The following is a 17,760-nucleotide window of genomic DNA, read 5'->3' on the forward strand; positions in this document are numbered from 1 at the left end:
GCTGCAGTAGTTTATGTGTCGGGGGGCTAGGGTCTGTCTGTTATATCGGAGTATTTCTCCTGTCTTATCCGGTGTCCTGTGTGAATTTAAGTATGCTTTCTCTAATTTTCTCTCTCTCTCTCTCTCTCTCTCTCTCTCTCTCTCTCACTGACCGACCGACCGACCGACCGACCGACCGACCGACCGACCTCAGGACTACCTGGCCTGATGACTCCTTGCTGTCCCCAGTCCACCTGGCCATGCTGCTGCTCCAGTTTCAACTGTTCTGCCTGCGGCTATGGAACCCTGACCTGTTCACCGGACATGCTACCTGTCTCAGACCTGCTGTTTTCAACTCTCTAGAGACAGCAGGAGGTGATAGAGATACTCTGAATGATCGGCTATGAAAAGCCAACTGACATTTACTCCTGAGGTGCTGACCTGTTGCACCCTCGACATCCACGGTGATTATTATTATTTGACCCTGATGGTCATTTATGAACATTTGAACATCTTGGCCATGTTCTGTTATAATCTCCACCCGGCACAGCCAGAAGAGGACTGGCCACCCCTCATAACCTGGTTCCTCTCTAGGTTTCTTCCTAGCTTCTGGCCTTTCTAGGGAGTTTTTCCTAGCCACCGTGCTTCTACACCTGCATTGCTTGCTGTTTGGGGTTTTAGGCTGGGTTTCTGTACAGCCCTTTGAGATATCAGCTGATGTAAGAAGGGCTTTATGAATAAATGTGATTTACTTACCTTATCAAGCTTGAACACAACAGTAATTTATCACTCAAAAAAGTTTTATGAGTCAGTCCACCACAAACATCTTTCCAGGGTGTTGATGCATCCTCTTCCCAATTCCGTGTCTTTCAACCTCATGGGTAAGGGAAGGGTATCCATCTGCAAAAGTGAATTTTTGCTATGATGTCAAGTTAGCTCATATTGTTGCAACCTTAGCTAGCTGTGTCAGCTAGCAAAGACAGAAACTTATTCATCCAAAAATGGTGTTGGGGCAAATAATTAGTTAGCTAGCTAGTTCTCACATCAATTGTGCAAAAGTATGATAGCTAACCTTAGCTAGCTGGCTGAGCACTAGCTGGTGGTGCTGACAGAGTGAAACTGATATAGCAACAAAATGTGTTTCACTCTATTCCATAAAACATGACATTGCTAACCAGGCATCATTTTAAACACCATTTTGAAGTTTACTAGGAAGTTTAATTATTAATAAGTTAGACACTTACCAGACAACTTTGGTAGGTAGCTAGCTGGAAAACTTGTTTTGCATTTTCTAAGTGATTTTTCTTCTCCCCCTGACTGGTTGTCAACAGTTACTTGTCTTGGAACTCACGTGTTACCCAGAAAAGGCTTCTGGTAAACTGTTTGCCACAGGTTTGCCACAGATTCAAATATAATTATGAGATCATTATTTACTATAATAAAACCTCTGGCAAACTTTTTGCCTCTAGTAGCAATAAATATTATTATTGCCAAAGGTTTGCCGCAGGTTCACCATTAGTGACAAACATTTGCAAACTTTTGGCAACATTTTGTAGCATACTATTTAGTTTGCAGCAAATTTCCACAAACTTGCGGGAATTGCCGCAACAAATTATTTTCTGTAAGGAGTGTCCTCGAAGCACACAGTAACCAACTCACGTCTGACTCCATTACTGTAGATTTCTTTGTTAACCTCTCCAGCAACTCCTCATTGCATCTTGACGAATTGATCAAGGAGAAATACATTTCTGACACTGAAAATACTTCATAATTATGGCATGAGATGAATGAGGGACAAAAATAGTCCAACATAGGAACGTTATGCTTATTACTATCACCATGTGATTGTGTGTTTGTGTGTGTGCTCGCGCGTGCCTGCATGTGTGTGAATGCGAGTGTGTATGTGTATGCATGTGTCTACCATAAGAAAGACCACTATAGCTGCCAATTTCCCAAATTTTCAAGTCAAATGGTATATGTAATCTATGTGACAGGCACCAGTCAGTATGAACTCCCAAAAGGATACATCTCTGTGACAATGATGACTGCGTTCTTCTTCTCAAAGGCATCATGGAAATACAGGACTCTCTCATGGTCCAGCCCAGACAGTAGTTTCATCTCTCTCAGAGCAGAGGCCTTCCTCTTGGCTCGGGCAGAGATGAACTTGGAAGCATACTCCATTTTACCAACCTTCTGCGTCACTCGTTTCACATAGGAGAAAGCCCCTCTGAAAAAATAAATAAAACGATTGATTTGGAGGTAACACTTTACAGTCACTTTCATGATTAAGCATTACCAAACAATTTCTAAACCTTGAATAAATACACATTTCATATTTAGAACATTTATAAGGATATAGTCCTTACAATTCATTAAAACATTTGAATTTATGAATGTTTGTTGGCACATGGTTCTACAATAAGAGTAGATAACATGTGACAGATCATGACAGTTTGATCTGATGTTCTTTTGACTGCTGATTACAAGAAATTATCTGATTACAGGAAATTATCTAATGAGTCTGTTATTAGTGGGATTTGAAGTAACAAACGTCCCACTCTAAATCATTGTCTTATTATTAGTGTGGCTTGTGAAATAGCCACACTTTTTAAATAATGTACCACTTATTTCTGACTTTTATTATTAATTTGGCTTGCAAAGGAAGAGTCCCCACTTTAAATCTTAGACATACTTCTTATTGTTATTATTAATGGGGCTTGCAAATCAAGAGTTTCCACTTTAAATCTTAGACATAGTTCTTATTATTATTGGGGCTTGCAAAGCAAGAATTTCTACTTTAAATCTTAGACATAGTTCTTATTATTCATGGGCTTGTGAAGCAAGAGCCCCTCCTTCAAATCTCTCGACATACTTATTTTTCTTCGTAATATTATTATTTGGAACGCTACTCCTCTTAAACCATTTAAGCTAGAAACGGAATTCAAACTTTAAAATGTGCAGACTGGTCTAGATTGAGGTCCTAAAATACAGATTGTTTTATATATTTTATACTTTTTAAACTATTAAGCTTTATGTCCTTTTTTGTCCATCTTCATTCACTATCATGGAACTTTTTTCAACATTCTAAAAGACCCCATTGTGACATCATCACTTCCACCATTCCATTCACTGTAAATGCAACAATGCAACTTTTGACATAAATCAGCTACTTTTATCACTTTGCAAACAACTTAGACAAAAAGTTAGAACGTATGAAATCTTCCTCTACTTCTCTGCTTTTCAAATCTGAATGCAGAAACAAAAATATTCTGATAAAAAGTTACAGCTATTTTAGTATCCACATCAACAACATTTTCTAACTATTTATAAAAACAGACATTTTTTAAATTTTCCCAACAAGCTAGACAAAAAGTTAGAGGGTACGATATCTTTGTCAACTTTTCTGCTATTCAAAACTATCTACTACAGATCTTACAACACAGTTTTAGTAACTGAATTAACACATTTCCCCCATTTTTTTCCCAAACAACTGCCATTTTGTCAGGAGTGGTCTGTACTTGTGATGTTGTGGTCTGTAATTGTGGTCAGTAGTTGTGGTTGTAGTCAGTAATTGTGGTCAGTAGTGGTGGTAGTTAGTTATGGTCAGCAGTTGTGTGGTTGTGCTCAGTAGTTGTGGTCAGGAGTTGTGTTCAATAGTTGTGGTCAGGATTAATGATCTGTACACACAACTAGTGACCACAATTACTAACCACATAACAACTACGGGCCACAGCCACACTACTGACCACAGCAACAGAATTACAGATTATAACTCCTGACCACAACTACTGAACACAACTCCTGACCACAACTATTGATCACAATTACAGACCACAACCACACAACTACTGACCACAACAATTGCTGACCACAACCACAGAATTACTGACCACAGAACTCCTCAGCACAACTACTGACCACAACTAATGACCACAATTACTGACCACAACCACACAAGTACTGACCACAACTCCTGAACACAATTACTAACCACAACCACACAACTACTGGCCACACAACTACTGAACACAACAGACTTTAACTCCTGACCACAACCACACAACTACTGTCCACAACTAGGGCTGTTGCGGTGACTGTATTACCACCACACCGGCAGTCATGAGTCAAGACCGGAGTAAAATTCCATGTGACCATTGAGTCAAGGTAATCTCCTTTTATGTATTCTAGTAGTACCTTAGTCGCTAATGACCATCAGGTCACTAATGGCCTGGTACTCAGTGCTCTATTGTCCTTCCAACCACTCTGACATCAATGCAAATGCATTCGAAAATCACATAAAACACTTATCATCAAAACAGTATTGCACTTTTTGTTTCAAAGCCTAACACAACAAAATGGACAGTGCATTCTAAGTTGATGATTCATTCAAAATAGGCCTAGGCCTATATACGAGTCCAAGCCTGAAAAAAACCTGAATGAAAATAATGATTGTGCCGTTATACAATACATAGCCTTCCATATATTATGCACAGCAGAAAAACATACAACAAAATTGATTTAATATGTCTGTGATAAATAATTGGTATAGCCTATACTTAATTAAACAAATTCTAGTATTCGCCTTTCAGTGTGGACTGTATTATTATTCATACTGGATGAACTGGTTATATTACGCCATGTTTCAAACTATCTATCGATGATTCAGGCCCTGTTCCTGCCCATTTGATAATGGGCCATTCTAAATCAAAACTAATTTTACACATTAGTAAAGACCAGATTAAATTGAGAATAGTCTGATGGGTGAACACATGATCACTCAATGAGAGAACAGTTGTGCAGCCTGAGGCAAGGAACAGAGAGCAAGCTTTTTCTGCGACTTTCTCAAATCATCAATAGCCTATAGTAACATCATGCAGCCCATATATGTTTTGATGTCTAAGTCATTCTAAGGTTTATATAATTCACAACTGACATTGCCAAGTAACTCTTAGTCTAGCATATAGGACCTGCTTCAAATGATCACTTTTACACTCAACATAGCCACAACATATACGCACTTGCACCGGAATGGGAAAAATATCCTTTCTGTTTTATTCAGCTAAGTTCAATTATATTCTTCTTACTATGAAATCATATAATCTAAAATAATGGGAAGGGACTTACAAGCACATCTTGTCAGCTAAATGAACAAGCCTACATCCTATGGCATGGCACATAGCCAGATAACATACAATAGGCCAAAAATACTGAAATACATTTTCTTCATTTCATGTTTCTTTAGATCTGCCTAAAATAAATAATGGATTCATTGTGATGGTGTATATTTAATTGATCTATTAAACTGTTTTAAATACTGAACAAAAATGTAAGGGCAACAACAAGATTTTACTGAATTACAGATCATTTAAGGAAATCAGCTAAATAAATTCATTAGGACCTAATCTATGGATTGCACATGACTGGGAATACAGATATGCATCTGTTGGTCACAATTATCTTTAAGAAAGGTAAGGGTGTGGATCTGAAAGCCAATCAGTATCTGGTGTCACCACTATTAGCCTCATGCAGCATATCTCCATTGCATAGAGTTGATCAGGCTGTCGATTGTGGCCTGTGGAATGTTGTCTCACTCCTCGTCAATGGCTGTGTGAAGTTGCTGGATATTGGTGGGAACTAGAACACTCTGTCATACACGTCAATCCAGAGCATTCCAAACATGTTCTAAAATTACATTACAGGCGGCTTACGGTAGAAAATGAACATTAAAATCTTTGACAATAGCTCTGGTGGACATTCCTGCAGTCAGCATGCCAATGACACGCTCCCTCAAAACTTGAGACATCACTGCACATTTTAGAGTGGCCTTTATTGTCCCGAGCACAAGGTGCACATGTGTAATGATCATGCTGTTCAATCATATTATTGATATGCCACACCTGTCAGGTGGATTGATTATCTTGGCAAAGTAGAAATGCTCAACAAAAGGTATTAAAATAAATTTGTGGCAAAACTTTTAGAGAAATCAACTTATGGAACATTTCTGTGATCTTTTATTTCAGCTCATGAAACATGGGACCAACACTTTACATGTTGCGTTTATGTTTTTGTTCAGTGTAGATGTTCCAAAGGCATGCATCAGCGGCTTGTTTGTGTGGAGGCCTGGAGATGCAAAACATGTTTATGTGAATTAACGGTCAATTACCGTGAAACGATAACAAAGGGTCATGACTGCCACAGCCCTAATCACAAACACACAACTACTGACCACAACTAATGACCACAATTACTAACCGTCATTACTCTACACAAGATTAAAACAATCATGAATGAGCCTCATTGAGTTAATATGAATGAGAAAAACTATTGAACAAATGCAATATGTTTTCAGGGAAAGTTTATTTTTCAAACAAATCAAACAGTGTAAACAAGTTAGGCAGTTACATTTTTCTTGTGTCTTACTTCAATCAGAGTATACACAAACATTTAGTCTTTGTCATCTTCATTGCATTATGAGGGCACTTGTTTGTCATGACATCAGCTTGAGTAAAACATTTTTTACTACTTCCACTACCACAAAAATACTTTGTGGCCGCCAAACATTACTTGTAAAGTTAGCATTTAGTTATTGTGGGGCTTGTGTGGCAAAAGCCACCACTTACATTTTCATCATACTTATTATTATTATTTAGCACTCAACTCCTCCTACACAGTTTAAGCTAGAAACGCCATTCAAACTTCAAAACATGTAGACTGGTTTGAGTTGCTTGTATTCAACTTTTTTTGTGTGTGTATATTTTACCCCCTTTTTCTCCCCAATTCTGATCTTGTCTCATCGCTGCAACTCCCCAACAGGCTCGGGAGGCGAAGGTCGAGTCAAGCATCCTCCGAAACATGACCTGTCAAACCTGCCCGCTTATCCCGGAAGCCAGCCGCACCAATGTGTCATAGTTCATCTGTTCAACTGATGACCGAGGTCAGCCTGCAGGTGCCCGGCCCACCACAAGGAGCCGCTACAGTGCGATAAGCCAAAGTACTTAGAAGATTCTTGGTGGTTCCAGACATCTTCCGTTTAAGAATGTTGGAGGCCACTGTGTTCTTGGTAGCCTTCCCCAGATCTGTGTCTAGACACAATCCTGTCTCGGAGCTCTACGAACAATTCCTTCGACCACATGGCTTGTTTTTTGCTCTGACATTCACTATCAACTGTGGGACCTTATATAGACAGGTGTGTGCCTTTCCAAATCATGTCCAATCAATATAATTTACCACAGGTGGATTCCAATCAAAGTTGTTGAAACATCTCAAAGATGATTCATGAAAACAGGAAGAACCTGAGCTCAATTTTGAGTCTCCTAGCAAAGGATCTGAATACTTTTTATTCGTAATACTTTTGCAAGAAATTCTAAAAACCTATTTTCGCTAAGTCATTATGGGGTATTGTGCATAGATTGATGAGTTTTTTACATTTTTTATCAATTTTAGAAAAAGGCTGTATAATAACAAAATGTGGAAAAAGTCAAGGGGTCTAAATACTCTACGAATGCACTGTACAGTTGAAGTCGGAAGTTTAGATGCACTTAGGTTGGATTCATTAAAACTCGTTTTTCAACCACTCCACAAATGTCTTGTTAACAAACTATAGTTTAGGCAAGTATGCAAGTTGTGCATGACACAAGTAATTTTTCCAAAAATTGTTTACAGACAGATTATTTCACTTATCTCACTGTATCACAATTCCAGTTGATCAGAAGTTCACATACACGAAGTTGACTGTGCCTTTAAACAGCTTGGTAAATTCCAGAAAATGATGTCATGAGTTTAGAAGCTTCTGATAGGCTAATTGACATCATTTGAGTCAATTGGAGGTGTACCTGTGGGTGTATTTCAAGAACTACCTTCAAACTCAGTGCCTATTTGCTTGACATCATGGGAAAATCAAAAGAAATCAGCCAAGACCTCAGAAAACCAATTGTAGACCACTACAAGTCTGGTTCATAATTGGGAGCAATTTCCAAGCGCCTGAAGGTACCACGTTCATCTGTACAATCAATGGTACGCAGATATAAACACCATGGGACCAAGCAGTCGTCATACCGCTCAGGAAGGAGACGCGTTCTGTCTCCTAGAGATGAACATACTTTGGTGCAAAAACCTGAAATCAATCCCAGAACAACAGCAAAGGACCTTGTGAAGATGCTGGAGGAAATGGGTACAAAAGTATCTGTCAACATAACCTGAAAGGCCGCTCAGCAAGGAAGATGCCACTGCTCCAAAACCAACATAAAAAAGCCAGACTATGGTTTGCAACTGCACATGGGGAAAATATGTAACTTTTTGGAGAAATATCCTCTGGTCTGATGAAACAAACAGAACTGTGTGGCCATAATGACCATCGTTATGTTTGGAGGAAAAAAGGGGAGGCTTGCAAGCCAAAGAACACCATCCCAGTAGCGAAGCACGTGGGTGGCAGCATCATGTTGTGGGAGTGCTTTGCTGAAGGAGGGACTGGTGCACTTCACAAAATAGATGGCTTCATGGGGTAGGAAAATCATGTGGACATATTGAAGCAACATCTCAAGACATCAGTGAGGAAGTTAAAGCTTGGTCGCAAATAGGTCTTCCAACTGGACAATGACCTCAAGCATACTTCCAAAGTTGTGGCAAAATGGCTTAAGGACAACAACGTCAAGGTATTGGAGTGGCCATCACAAAGCCCTGACCTCAATTCTAAAGAAAATTTGTGGGCAGAACTGAAAAAGTTTGTGTGAGCAAGGAGGCCTACAAACCTGACTCAGTTACACCAGCTCTGTCAGAAGGAATGGGCCAAAATTCACCCAACTTATCGTGGGAAGCATCTGGAAGGCTACCCGATATGTTTGACCCAGGTTAAACAATTTAAAGGCAATGCTACCAAATACTAATTGTGTGTATTTAAACTTCTGACCCAATGGGAATGTGATGAAATAAATAAAAGCTGACATAAATCATTCTCTCTACTATTATTCTGACATTTCACAATCTTAAAATAAAGTGGTGATCCTAACTGACCTAAAACAGGGAATTGTTACTAGGATTACATGTCAGGAATGGTGAAAAACTGAGTTTAAATGTATTTGGCTAAGGTGTATGTAATCTACCAACTTCAACTGTATGTGTTTGGGCAGATTCAAAAGGGAATAACTACACGATACCCGATAATGACAAAGGTTAAACAAGTTTTTAGACATTTTAGCAAATGTATTGAAAATTAAATACAGAAATATCTCATTTACATAAGTATTCACACCCCTGAGTCAATACATGTATTTCTGGTTAAGTCTCTGTGAGCTTTACGTACCTGGATTGTACATTATTTGCTCATTATTTTTTAACAAATTCTTCAAGCTGTCAAATTGGATGTTGACCATTGCTAAACAGCCATTTTCAACTCTTGCCATTGATTTTCAAATAAATTTAAGTCAAAACTGTAACTAGGCCACTCAGGAGCATTCAATGTCATCTTGGTAAGCAATTCTAGTGTATATTTGGCCTTGTAGGTTATTGTCCTAAATTTTTCTCCTAGTATTTCTTGGAAAGTAGACTGAACCAGGTTTTTCCTCTAGAATTTTGCCTCTGCTTAGCACTATTCTGAGTCGTTTTATCATAGAAAACTCCCTAGTCCTTGCCGATGACAAGCATACCCATAATATGATGCAGCCACCACCATGCTTGAAAATATGAAGCGTGGTACTCAGTGATGTGTTGTGTTGGATTTGCCCCAAACATAATGCTTTGTATTCACAAAATAAAGTTAATATCTTTGCCAATTTATTTTGCAGTTTTACTTCAGTGCCTTATTGCAAACAGTATGCATGTTTTGGAATATTTTTTATTCTGTACAGGTTTCCTTATTTTGACTCTGCCATTTAGGTTAGTATTGTAGCGTAACTACAATGTTTTTGACTCATCCCCAAGTTGCTCCTATCACAACCATTAAACTCTAACTGTTTTAAAGTCACTATTAGCCTCATGGTGAAATCCCTGAGCGGTTTCCTCCTCTCCGGCAACTGAGTCAGGAAGGATGTCTGATTCTTTGTAGTGACTGGGTGTATTAATTAATCCAAAGTGTAATTAATAATTTCACCATGCTCAAAGGAATATTCAATGTCTGCATTTTGTTACCAATAGGTGCTTTTCTTTGTGAGGCATTGGAAAACCTCACTGGGTTTTGTGGTTGAATTTGTGTTTGAAATTCACTGCTCAACTGAGGGATCTTACAGATAATGGTATGTGTGAGGTACAGAGGTGAGGTAGTCATTCTAAAATCATGTTAAACACTATTATTGCACACAGCGAGTCCATTCAACTCATGTGACTGAATTCTTAATGACCCAAGAAATGTCAGCTTTTCATTTGTTATTAATTTGTTAACGTTTCTAAAAACATAATTATACTTTGACATGATTGGGTATTATGTGTTGGCTAGTGATACAACATCTCAATTTAATCTATTTTAAACTCAGGCTGGAACACAACAAGACGTGGAATAAGTCAGAGTCTAAATACTTTCTGAAGGCACTGTAAATTCCCCATTTGAAGGTGTCATAAGTATATGTACAAATTCACTTATGCTGTATTACATTTGTGACTCATTTCAGGAAACTGGGCTTATGTCATGCATCACTACTTTACATGAAAGGCATTTTTTGTTTTATCAAAATGTGTTTTTTTTTAGCAGAAATGCCTTCTGGAACATATGAACTTTAATGTGCCTTAATAATAAACGTGTATGCCATCTGTAAATAAGAAGAAAAAAAAAGTATGAGCCTAATTGGTTCAGCCACAAAAAAAATACAGGAACCTTCCCGCTAGCCATGATTGACTGAGATAATGGATGGGCTGGATATGCCGAGAGATGGGTTTGGGTTGGTCTGCCATGTAGCATGCTTCTGACTATAACATGAGTTGGGTCAGTATGTGTATCTAATTATTTCTAATGTGGCATTTCTGAAAGATATCACGAATAACTGAAAAAGTTTTACTCGCTGCTTTCTCGAGGACCGAGCTTTAAAATCAGTGAAATGCCCGGTGGAAGCAGAGTATGATAGCTAAGAAGATGGAGTACATTTTGGCATTTGATTGTAAATATGCAAAGGGAGTGGAACAGAGAACACACAGAAGAAGGCTGTTGTATAAAACATCTGTCTCCGGATTACATCTTCAAACTAAGGGCAACCATGGCATCCATGATAGAGAGGGAGAAGCATTCTTCCATGTATTTTTGTATTTTTTATTTCACCTTTATTTAACCAGGTAGGCAAGTTGAGAACAAGTTCTCATTTACAATTGCGACCTGGCCAAGATAAAGCAAAGCAGTTCGACACATACAACAACACAGAGTTACACATGGAGTAAAACAAACATACAGTCAATAATACAGTAGAAAAATATGTCTATATACGATGTGAGCAAATGAGGTGAGATAATGGAGGTAAAGGCAAAAAAAGGCCATGGTGGCTAAGTAAATAAAATATAGCAAGTAATACACTGGAATGGTAGATTTGCAGTGGAAGCATGTGCAAAGTAGAAATAGAAAGAATGGGGTGCAATGGAGCATAATAAATAAATAAATACAGTAGGGGAAGAGGTAGTTGTTTGGGCTAAATTATAGATGGGCTATGTACAGGTGCAGTAATCGGTGAGCTGCTCTGACAGCTGGTGCTTAAAGCTAGTGAGGGAGATAAGTGTTTCCAATTTCAGAGATTTTTGTAGTTCGTTCCAGTCATTGGCAACAGAGAACTGGAAGGAGAGGCGGCCAAAGTAGGAATTGGTTTTGGGGGTGACCAGAGAGATATACCTGCTGGAGTGCGTGCTACAGGTGGGTGCTGCTATGGTGACCAGCGAGCTGAGATAAGGGGGGACTTTAACCAAGCAGGGTCTTGTAGATGACCTGGAGCCAAGGGGTTTGTCGATGAGCCTGAAGCGAGGGCCAGCCAACGAGAGCGTATAGGTCACAGTGGTGGGTAGTTTATGGGGCTTTGGTGACAAAATGGATGGCACTGTTATATACTGCATCCAATTTATTGAGTAGGGTATTGGAGTCTATTTTGGAAATGACATCGCCGAAGTCGAGGATCGGTAGGATGGTCAGTTTTACGAGGGTGTGAGTGAAGGATGCTTTGCTGCGAAATAGGAAGTCAATACTAGATTTAACTGGATTGGAGATGTTTGATGTGAGTCTGGAAGGAGAGTTTACAGTCTAACCAGACACCTAGGTATTTGTAGTTGCCCAAATATTCTAAGTCAGAACCGTCCAGAGTAGTGATTTTGGACGGGCAGGCAGGTACAGGCAGCGATCGTTTTTACTTGTATTCAAGAGCAGTTGGAGGCCACGGAAGGAGAGTTGTATGGCATTGAAGCTTGTCTGGAGGGTTGTTAACACAGTGTCCAAAGAAGGGCCAGAAGTATACAGAATGGTGTTGTCTGCGTAGAGGTGGATCAGAGACTCACCAGCAGAATTGATGTATATAGAGAAGAGAGTCGGCCCAAGAATTGAACCCTGTGGCACCCCCATAGAGACAGCCAGAGGCCATGACAACAAGCCCTCCAATTTGACACACTGAACTCTATCGGAGAAGTAGTTGGTGATCCAGGCGAGGCAATCATTTGAGAAGCCTAGGCTATCGAGTCTGCCGATGAGGATGTGGTGATTGACAGAGTCGAAAGCCTTGGCCAGGTCAATGAATACGGCTGCACAGTATTGTTTCTTATCGATGGCGGTTAAGATATCGTTTATGATCTTGAGCGTGGCTGAGGTGCCCCCATGACCAGTTCTGAAACCATATTGCATAGCGGAGAAGGTGCGGTGGGATTCGAAATGGTCGGTAATCTGTTTGTTGACTTGGCTTTCGAAGACCTTAGAAAGCCAGGGTAGGATAGATATAGGTCTGTAGCAGTTTGGGTCTAGAGTGTCCCCCCCTTTGAAGAGGGGGATGACAGCAGTTGTTTTCCAATCTTTGGGAATCTCAGACGACACGAAAGAGAGGTTGAACAGGCTAGTAATAGGGGTTGCAACAATTTCGGCAGATAGTTTTAGAAAGAAAGGGTCCAGATTGTCTAGCCCGGCTGATTTGTAGGGGTCCAGATTTTGCAGCTCTTTCAGAACATCAGCTGACTGGATTTGGGAGAAGGAGAAATGGGGAAGGCTTGGGCGAGTTGCTGTGGGAGGTGCAGTGCTGTTGACCGGGGTAGGGGTAGCCAGGTGGAAAGCATGGCCAGCCGTAGAAAAATGAAAACAGTATAGGTGTATTTAGAGGGCAAGTTGGTCAGGTTGATATCTAAGATGGTGCCCATGGTTACGGATTTAGGGTTGTACCTGGTAGGTTCCTTGATAATTTGTGTGAGATTGAGGGCATCTAGCTTAGATTGTAGGACGGCCGGGGTGTTAATAAAATCCTCTTCATTCTACCCCCTCCTTTTTCGAACATTCTGTTAAAAATCGCGCAACATTTCAGCGTCCTGCTACTCATGCCAGGAATATAGTATATGCATATGATTAGTATGTGTGGATAGAAAACCCTCTGAAGTTTCTAAAACTGGTTAAATCACGGCTGTGACTATAACAGAGCGTGTGTTTCATCGAAAAGCGCAAGAAAAACTGGTCACTGAAAGCTGAAAAAAGTATCCATGCGCCACTTTCATGTATTGTTTAACCTTTCTGATCTCCCCATCCCGGATCCGGGATCGTGAATACAGACTCAAGCTCATTACCATAACGCAACGTTAACTATTCATGAAAATCGCAAATGAAATGAAATAAATATGCTAGCTCTCAAGCTTAGCCTTTTGTTAACAACACTGTCATCTCAGATTTTCAAAATATGCTTCTCAACCATTGCAAAACAAGCATTTGTGTTACAGTATTGATGGCTAACGTAGCATTTAGCATTAGCATTCAGCTGGCAACATTTACACAAAAAAACAGAAAAGCATTAAAATAAAATCATTTACCTTTGAAGAACTTCAGATGTTTTCAATGAGGAGACTCTCAGATAGCAAATGTTCAGTTTTTCCTGAAAGATTATTTGTTTAGGACAAATCGCTCCGTTTTCTGCGTCACGTTTAGCTATGAAAAACCCCTGTATCCAGGATTGTGTAAATCTATCAGCAAGCTCATTAGCATAACACAACGTTAACTATTTATGAAAATCGCAAATGAAATGAAATAAATATGCCATCTCTCAAGCTTAGCCTTTTGTAAACAACACTGTCATCTCAGATTTTCAAAATATGCTTCTCAACCATAGGAAAACAATCATTTGTGTAAAAGTAGCTAGCTTGCGTTAGCATTTCGCGTTAGCATTTAGCGTTAGCATTAGCGTTAGCATCCAGCACGCAACATTAACAAAAACATAAAAGCCTTCAAATAAAATCATTTACCTTTGAAGAACTTCTGATGTTTTCAATGAGGATACTCTCAGTTAGATAGCAGATGCTCAGTTTTTCCAAAAAGATTCCTTGTGTATTAGAAATAGCTCCGTTTTATACATCACATTTGGCTACCAAAAAAAATCCGAAAATTCAGTCCTCAAAACGCAAATTTTTTTCCAAATTAACTCCATAATATCGACTGAAAACATGGCAAACGTTGTTTAGAATCAATCATCAAGGTGTTTTTCACATATCTCTTCATTGATACATCGTTCTTGGACACATGCTTTCTCCCCTGAATCAAATGGTAAAGTTGAAGCAGCTGGCAATTGCGCACCGAATTCGACGCAGGACACCAGGCGGACACTTGGAAAATGTAGTCTCTTATGGTCAATCTTCCAATGATATGCCTACAAATACGTCACAATGCTGCTAAGACCTTGGGCGAACGACAGAAAGTGTAGGCTCATTCGTTGCGCAATCACAGCCATATAAGGAGAGAATGGAAAACAGAGCTTCAGAAATTCTGCTAATTCCTGGGTGATGCATCATCTTGGTTTCGCCTGTAGAATGAGTTCTGGGGCACTTACAGACAAAATCTTTGCAGATTCTGAAACTTCAGAGTGTTTTCTTTCCAAAACTGTCAAGAATATGCATAGTCGAGCATCTTTTCGTGACAAAATATCGCGCTTAAAACGGGAACGTTTTTTATCCAAAAATGAAATAGCGCCCCTAGAGCTCTAACAGGTTAAAGGACACCAAATTTAATATGGACACGGATGCAATTCCTACAGCTTCCACACGATGTCGCCAAAAACGTCATTTTCATTGACAAAAATCCTTTGAGACATGACCAATAGATCCGTCATTCCATCCAGCCTACAACAATCGATTTCGGAAGATTGAAAAATGGACATTATTTTCTTGAGTAGCTGCTATTGAATACAGATCGCCCAGTGATCAATTTGATCGCTTATTAACGTTTACAAATACCTAAAGTTGGGTTACAAAAGTAGGTTGAAGTGTTTTGTCAAAGAATATAGGCAACTTATATAATTTAAAAAAAAAATTTGCGTTGGAAGAGAGCTTTTTTCCTGAACTAGACAGGCTATACAAGGACGGATTTAATCGGGAAAAATACCAATTTGTGATGTTTATGGGACATATAGGAGTGCCAACAAAGAATATCATCAAAGGTAATGAATGTTTTATATTTTATTTCTGCGTTTTTGTGTAGCGCCGGCTACGCTAATTCTTTTGTTTACGTCCCCTTCAGGTATATTGGGGTGTTGCATGCTATCAGATAATAGCTTCTCATGCTTTTGCCGAAAAGCATTTTAAAAATCTGACTTGTTGGCTAGATTCACAACGAGTGTAGCTTTAATTCAATACCCTGCATGTGTATTTTAATGAACATTTGAGTTTTAACGAGTACATTTAGCATTTAGCGTAGCGCATTTGCATTTCCAGGTGCCTAGTTGAGACGTCTGCGTCTCAAGTAGGATCAAGAGGGCATGTCCCAGTTTAGGTCACCTAACAGTATGAGCTCTGAAGATAGATGGGGTGCAATCAATTCACATATGGTGTCCAGGGAACAGCTGGGGGCTGAATGTGGTCTATAACAATAGGCAATGGTGAGGGACTTGTTTCTGGAAAGGTGGATTTTTAAAAGTAGAACCTAAAATTGTTTGGGCACAGACCTAGATAGTATGACAGAACTCTGCAGGCTATCTCTGCAGTAGATTAGTAGATTAGATCTCCGCCCCCTTTGGCAGTTCTATCTTGTCGGGAGATGTTATAGTTAGGGATTGAAATTTCAGGATTTTCAGGATGATGATAACCTGCTCCAAAGTGCTTAGGACCTCAAACTGGGGCAAAGGTTCACCTTCCAACAGGACAACGACCCTAAGCACACAGCCAAGACAACGCAGGAGTGGCTTTGGGACAAGTCTCTGAATGTCCTTGAGTGGCCCTATCGAACATCTCTGGAGTGTACTGAAAATAGCTGTTGAAGCAATGCTCCCCATCCAACCCGACAGAGCTTCAGAGGATCTGCAGAGAAGAATGGGAGAAACTCCCCAAATATAGGTTTGCCAAGTTTGTAGCATCATACCCAAGAAGACTCGAGGCTGTAATTGCTGCAAAAGGTGCTTCAACAAAGTACTGAGTAAAGGGTCTGAATAATTATGTAAATTTAATATTTATAAATATAAATATTTTTATAAATTAGCAAAAATGTCAAAAAGACTGTTTTATTGCTTTGTCATTATGGTTTATTGGGTGTAGATTGATGAGGAACATTTCAGAATTAGGCTGTAACCTAACAAAATGTGGAAAAAGTAAATGGGTCTGAATTCTTTCCAAAGGGACTGTATATCTAACACTGGGCGATATGGCCGAAATATCATATCACTGTATTTTTCAAATGTTTGACTGTATGACAGTATTTGATGTTTCTGAATGATACAAGTTGTAAATATGCCCTAGGATGGCAACACATTAATTCTAAGTGATTTTGCAAATGTTTGACTGTATGACAGTATTTGATGTTTCTGAATGATACAAGTTGTAAATATGCCCTAGGATGGCAACAAATGAATTCTAAGTGATTTTACAAATGTTTGACTGTATGACAGTATTTGATGTTTCTGAATGATACAAGTTGTAAATATTCACTAGGATGGCAACAAATGAAGTCTAAGTGATTTCAATGTGTTTTCTCCATTCTGATTGCTTTACTGTTCAACCAAAAATAATAGGACAAAACTGACAGTGAAGAAGTCCTATTTATAAAACATTGAATGGGAATCAAAATCCTATTTTTTAGCTTGTTACTCGGCCAATGCTTACCATTTGCAGAGTTATTTGTTCAATTCCGGCATTAACACTGTGTCTTGTTTCTTTTGTCTTAATATGCCTCTATTTTGCAAAAAATAAAATTAAATAACGTTTCCTTGACAGAAGTATTATTCTCCAAACTATTTGACTGCAGTTCTTACGTTTGCCACTAGGGTTAGTTGCCCAATTTCTTGGGGTCTTTACCTCCCAAAGTTGTTTGACTTCTTGGTATTGCAAGCAAACTTCCTCAGTTCTCAGCTAAAGGCAGTTCTTTTTGGACATAAAAATGGATGAGTGCCATCCTTTTTTGGAGTTGTTACTGAATTTTTTAAGATAACAAATCAAACATTAAAATGCTTTTATATAAGGTGAAGTGTAAATTCAAACCTGTCCACGAATGAATACCTGTATAGTTCGTTTACGGTTTAACGCCCAGCCAGTGTATTTGACAAATAGACTTGACTTTAATTTTGTGATGTGTATAGCTACCTAGCTAATGTTAGGCCTACTCATTTGTGTATGAATGGTTAACGTTTTTCCTAAATGTATTTAAAGATAACAATTTAACAAATG

The 17,760-nt window shown here is 39.0% G+C and overlaps 1 protein-coding gene across 1 annotated transcript in view; it reads right to left on the bottom strand.

The window, feature by feature from the left end:
• Positions 1-17,760, bottom strand: part of LOC139380049 (striated muscle preferentially expressed protein kinase-like) — a 215,872-nt gene that overhangs the window by 17,617 nt on the left and 180,495 nt on the right. Inside the window, 2 exon segments of the mRNA XM_071122517.1 lie at positions 1,639-1,696; positions 2,006-2,206. Coding sequence (XP_070978618.1) covers positions 1,639-1,696; positions 2,006-2,206 — 259 coding nt within the window.

This window comes from Oncorhynchus clarkii, chromosome 22 (assembly GCF_045791955.1).
Source record: "Oncorhynchus clarkii lewisi isolate Uvic-CL-2024 chromosome 22, UVic_Ocla_1.0, whole genome shotgun sequence".
Classification (NCBI taxonomy): Eukaryota; Metazoa; Chordata; class Actinopteri; order Salmoniformes; family Salmonidae; genus Oncorhynchus; species Oncorhynchus clarkii.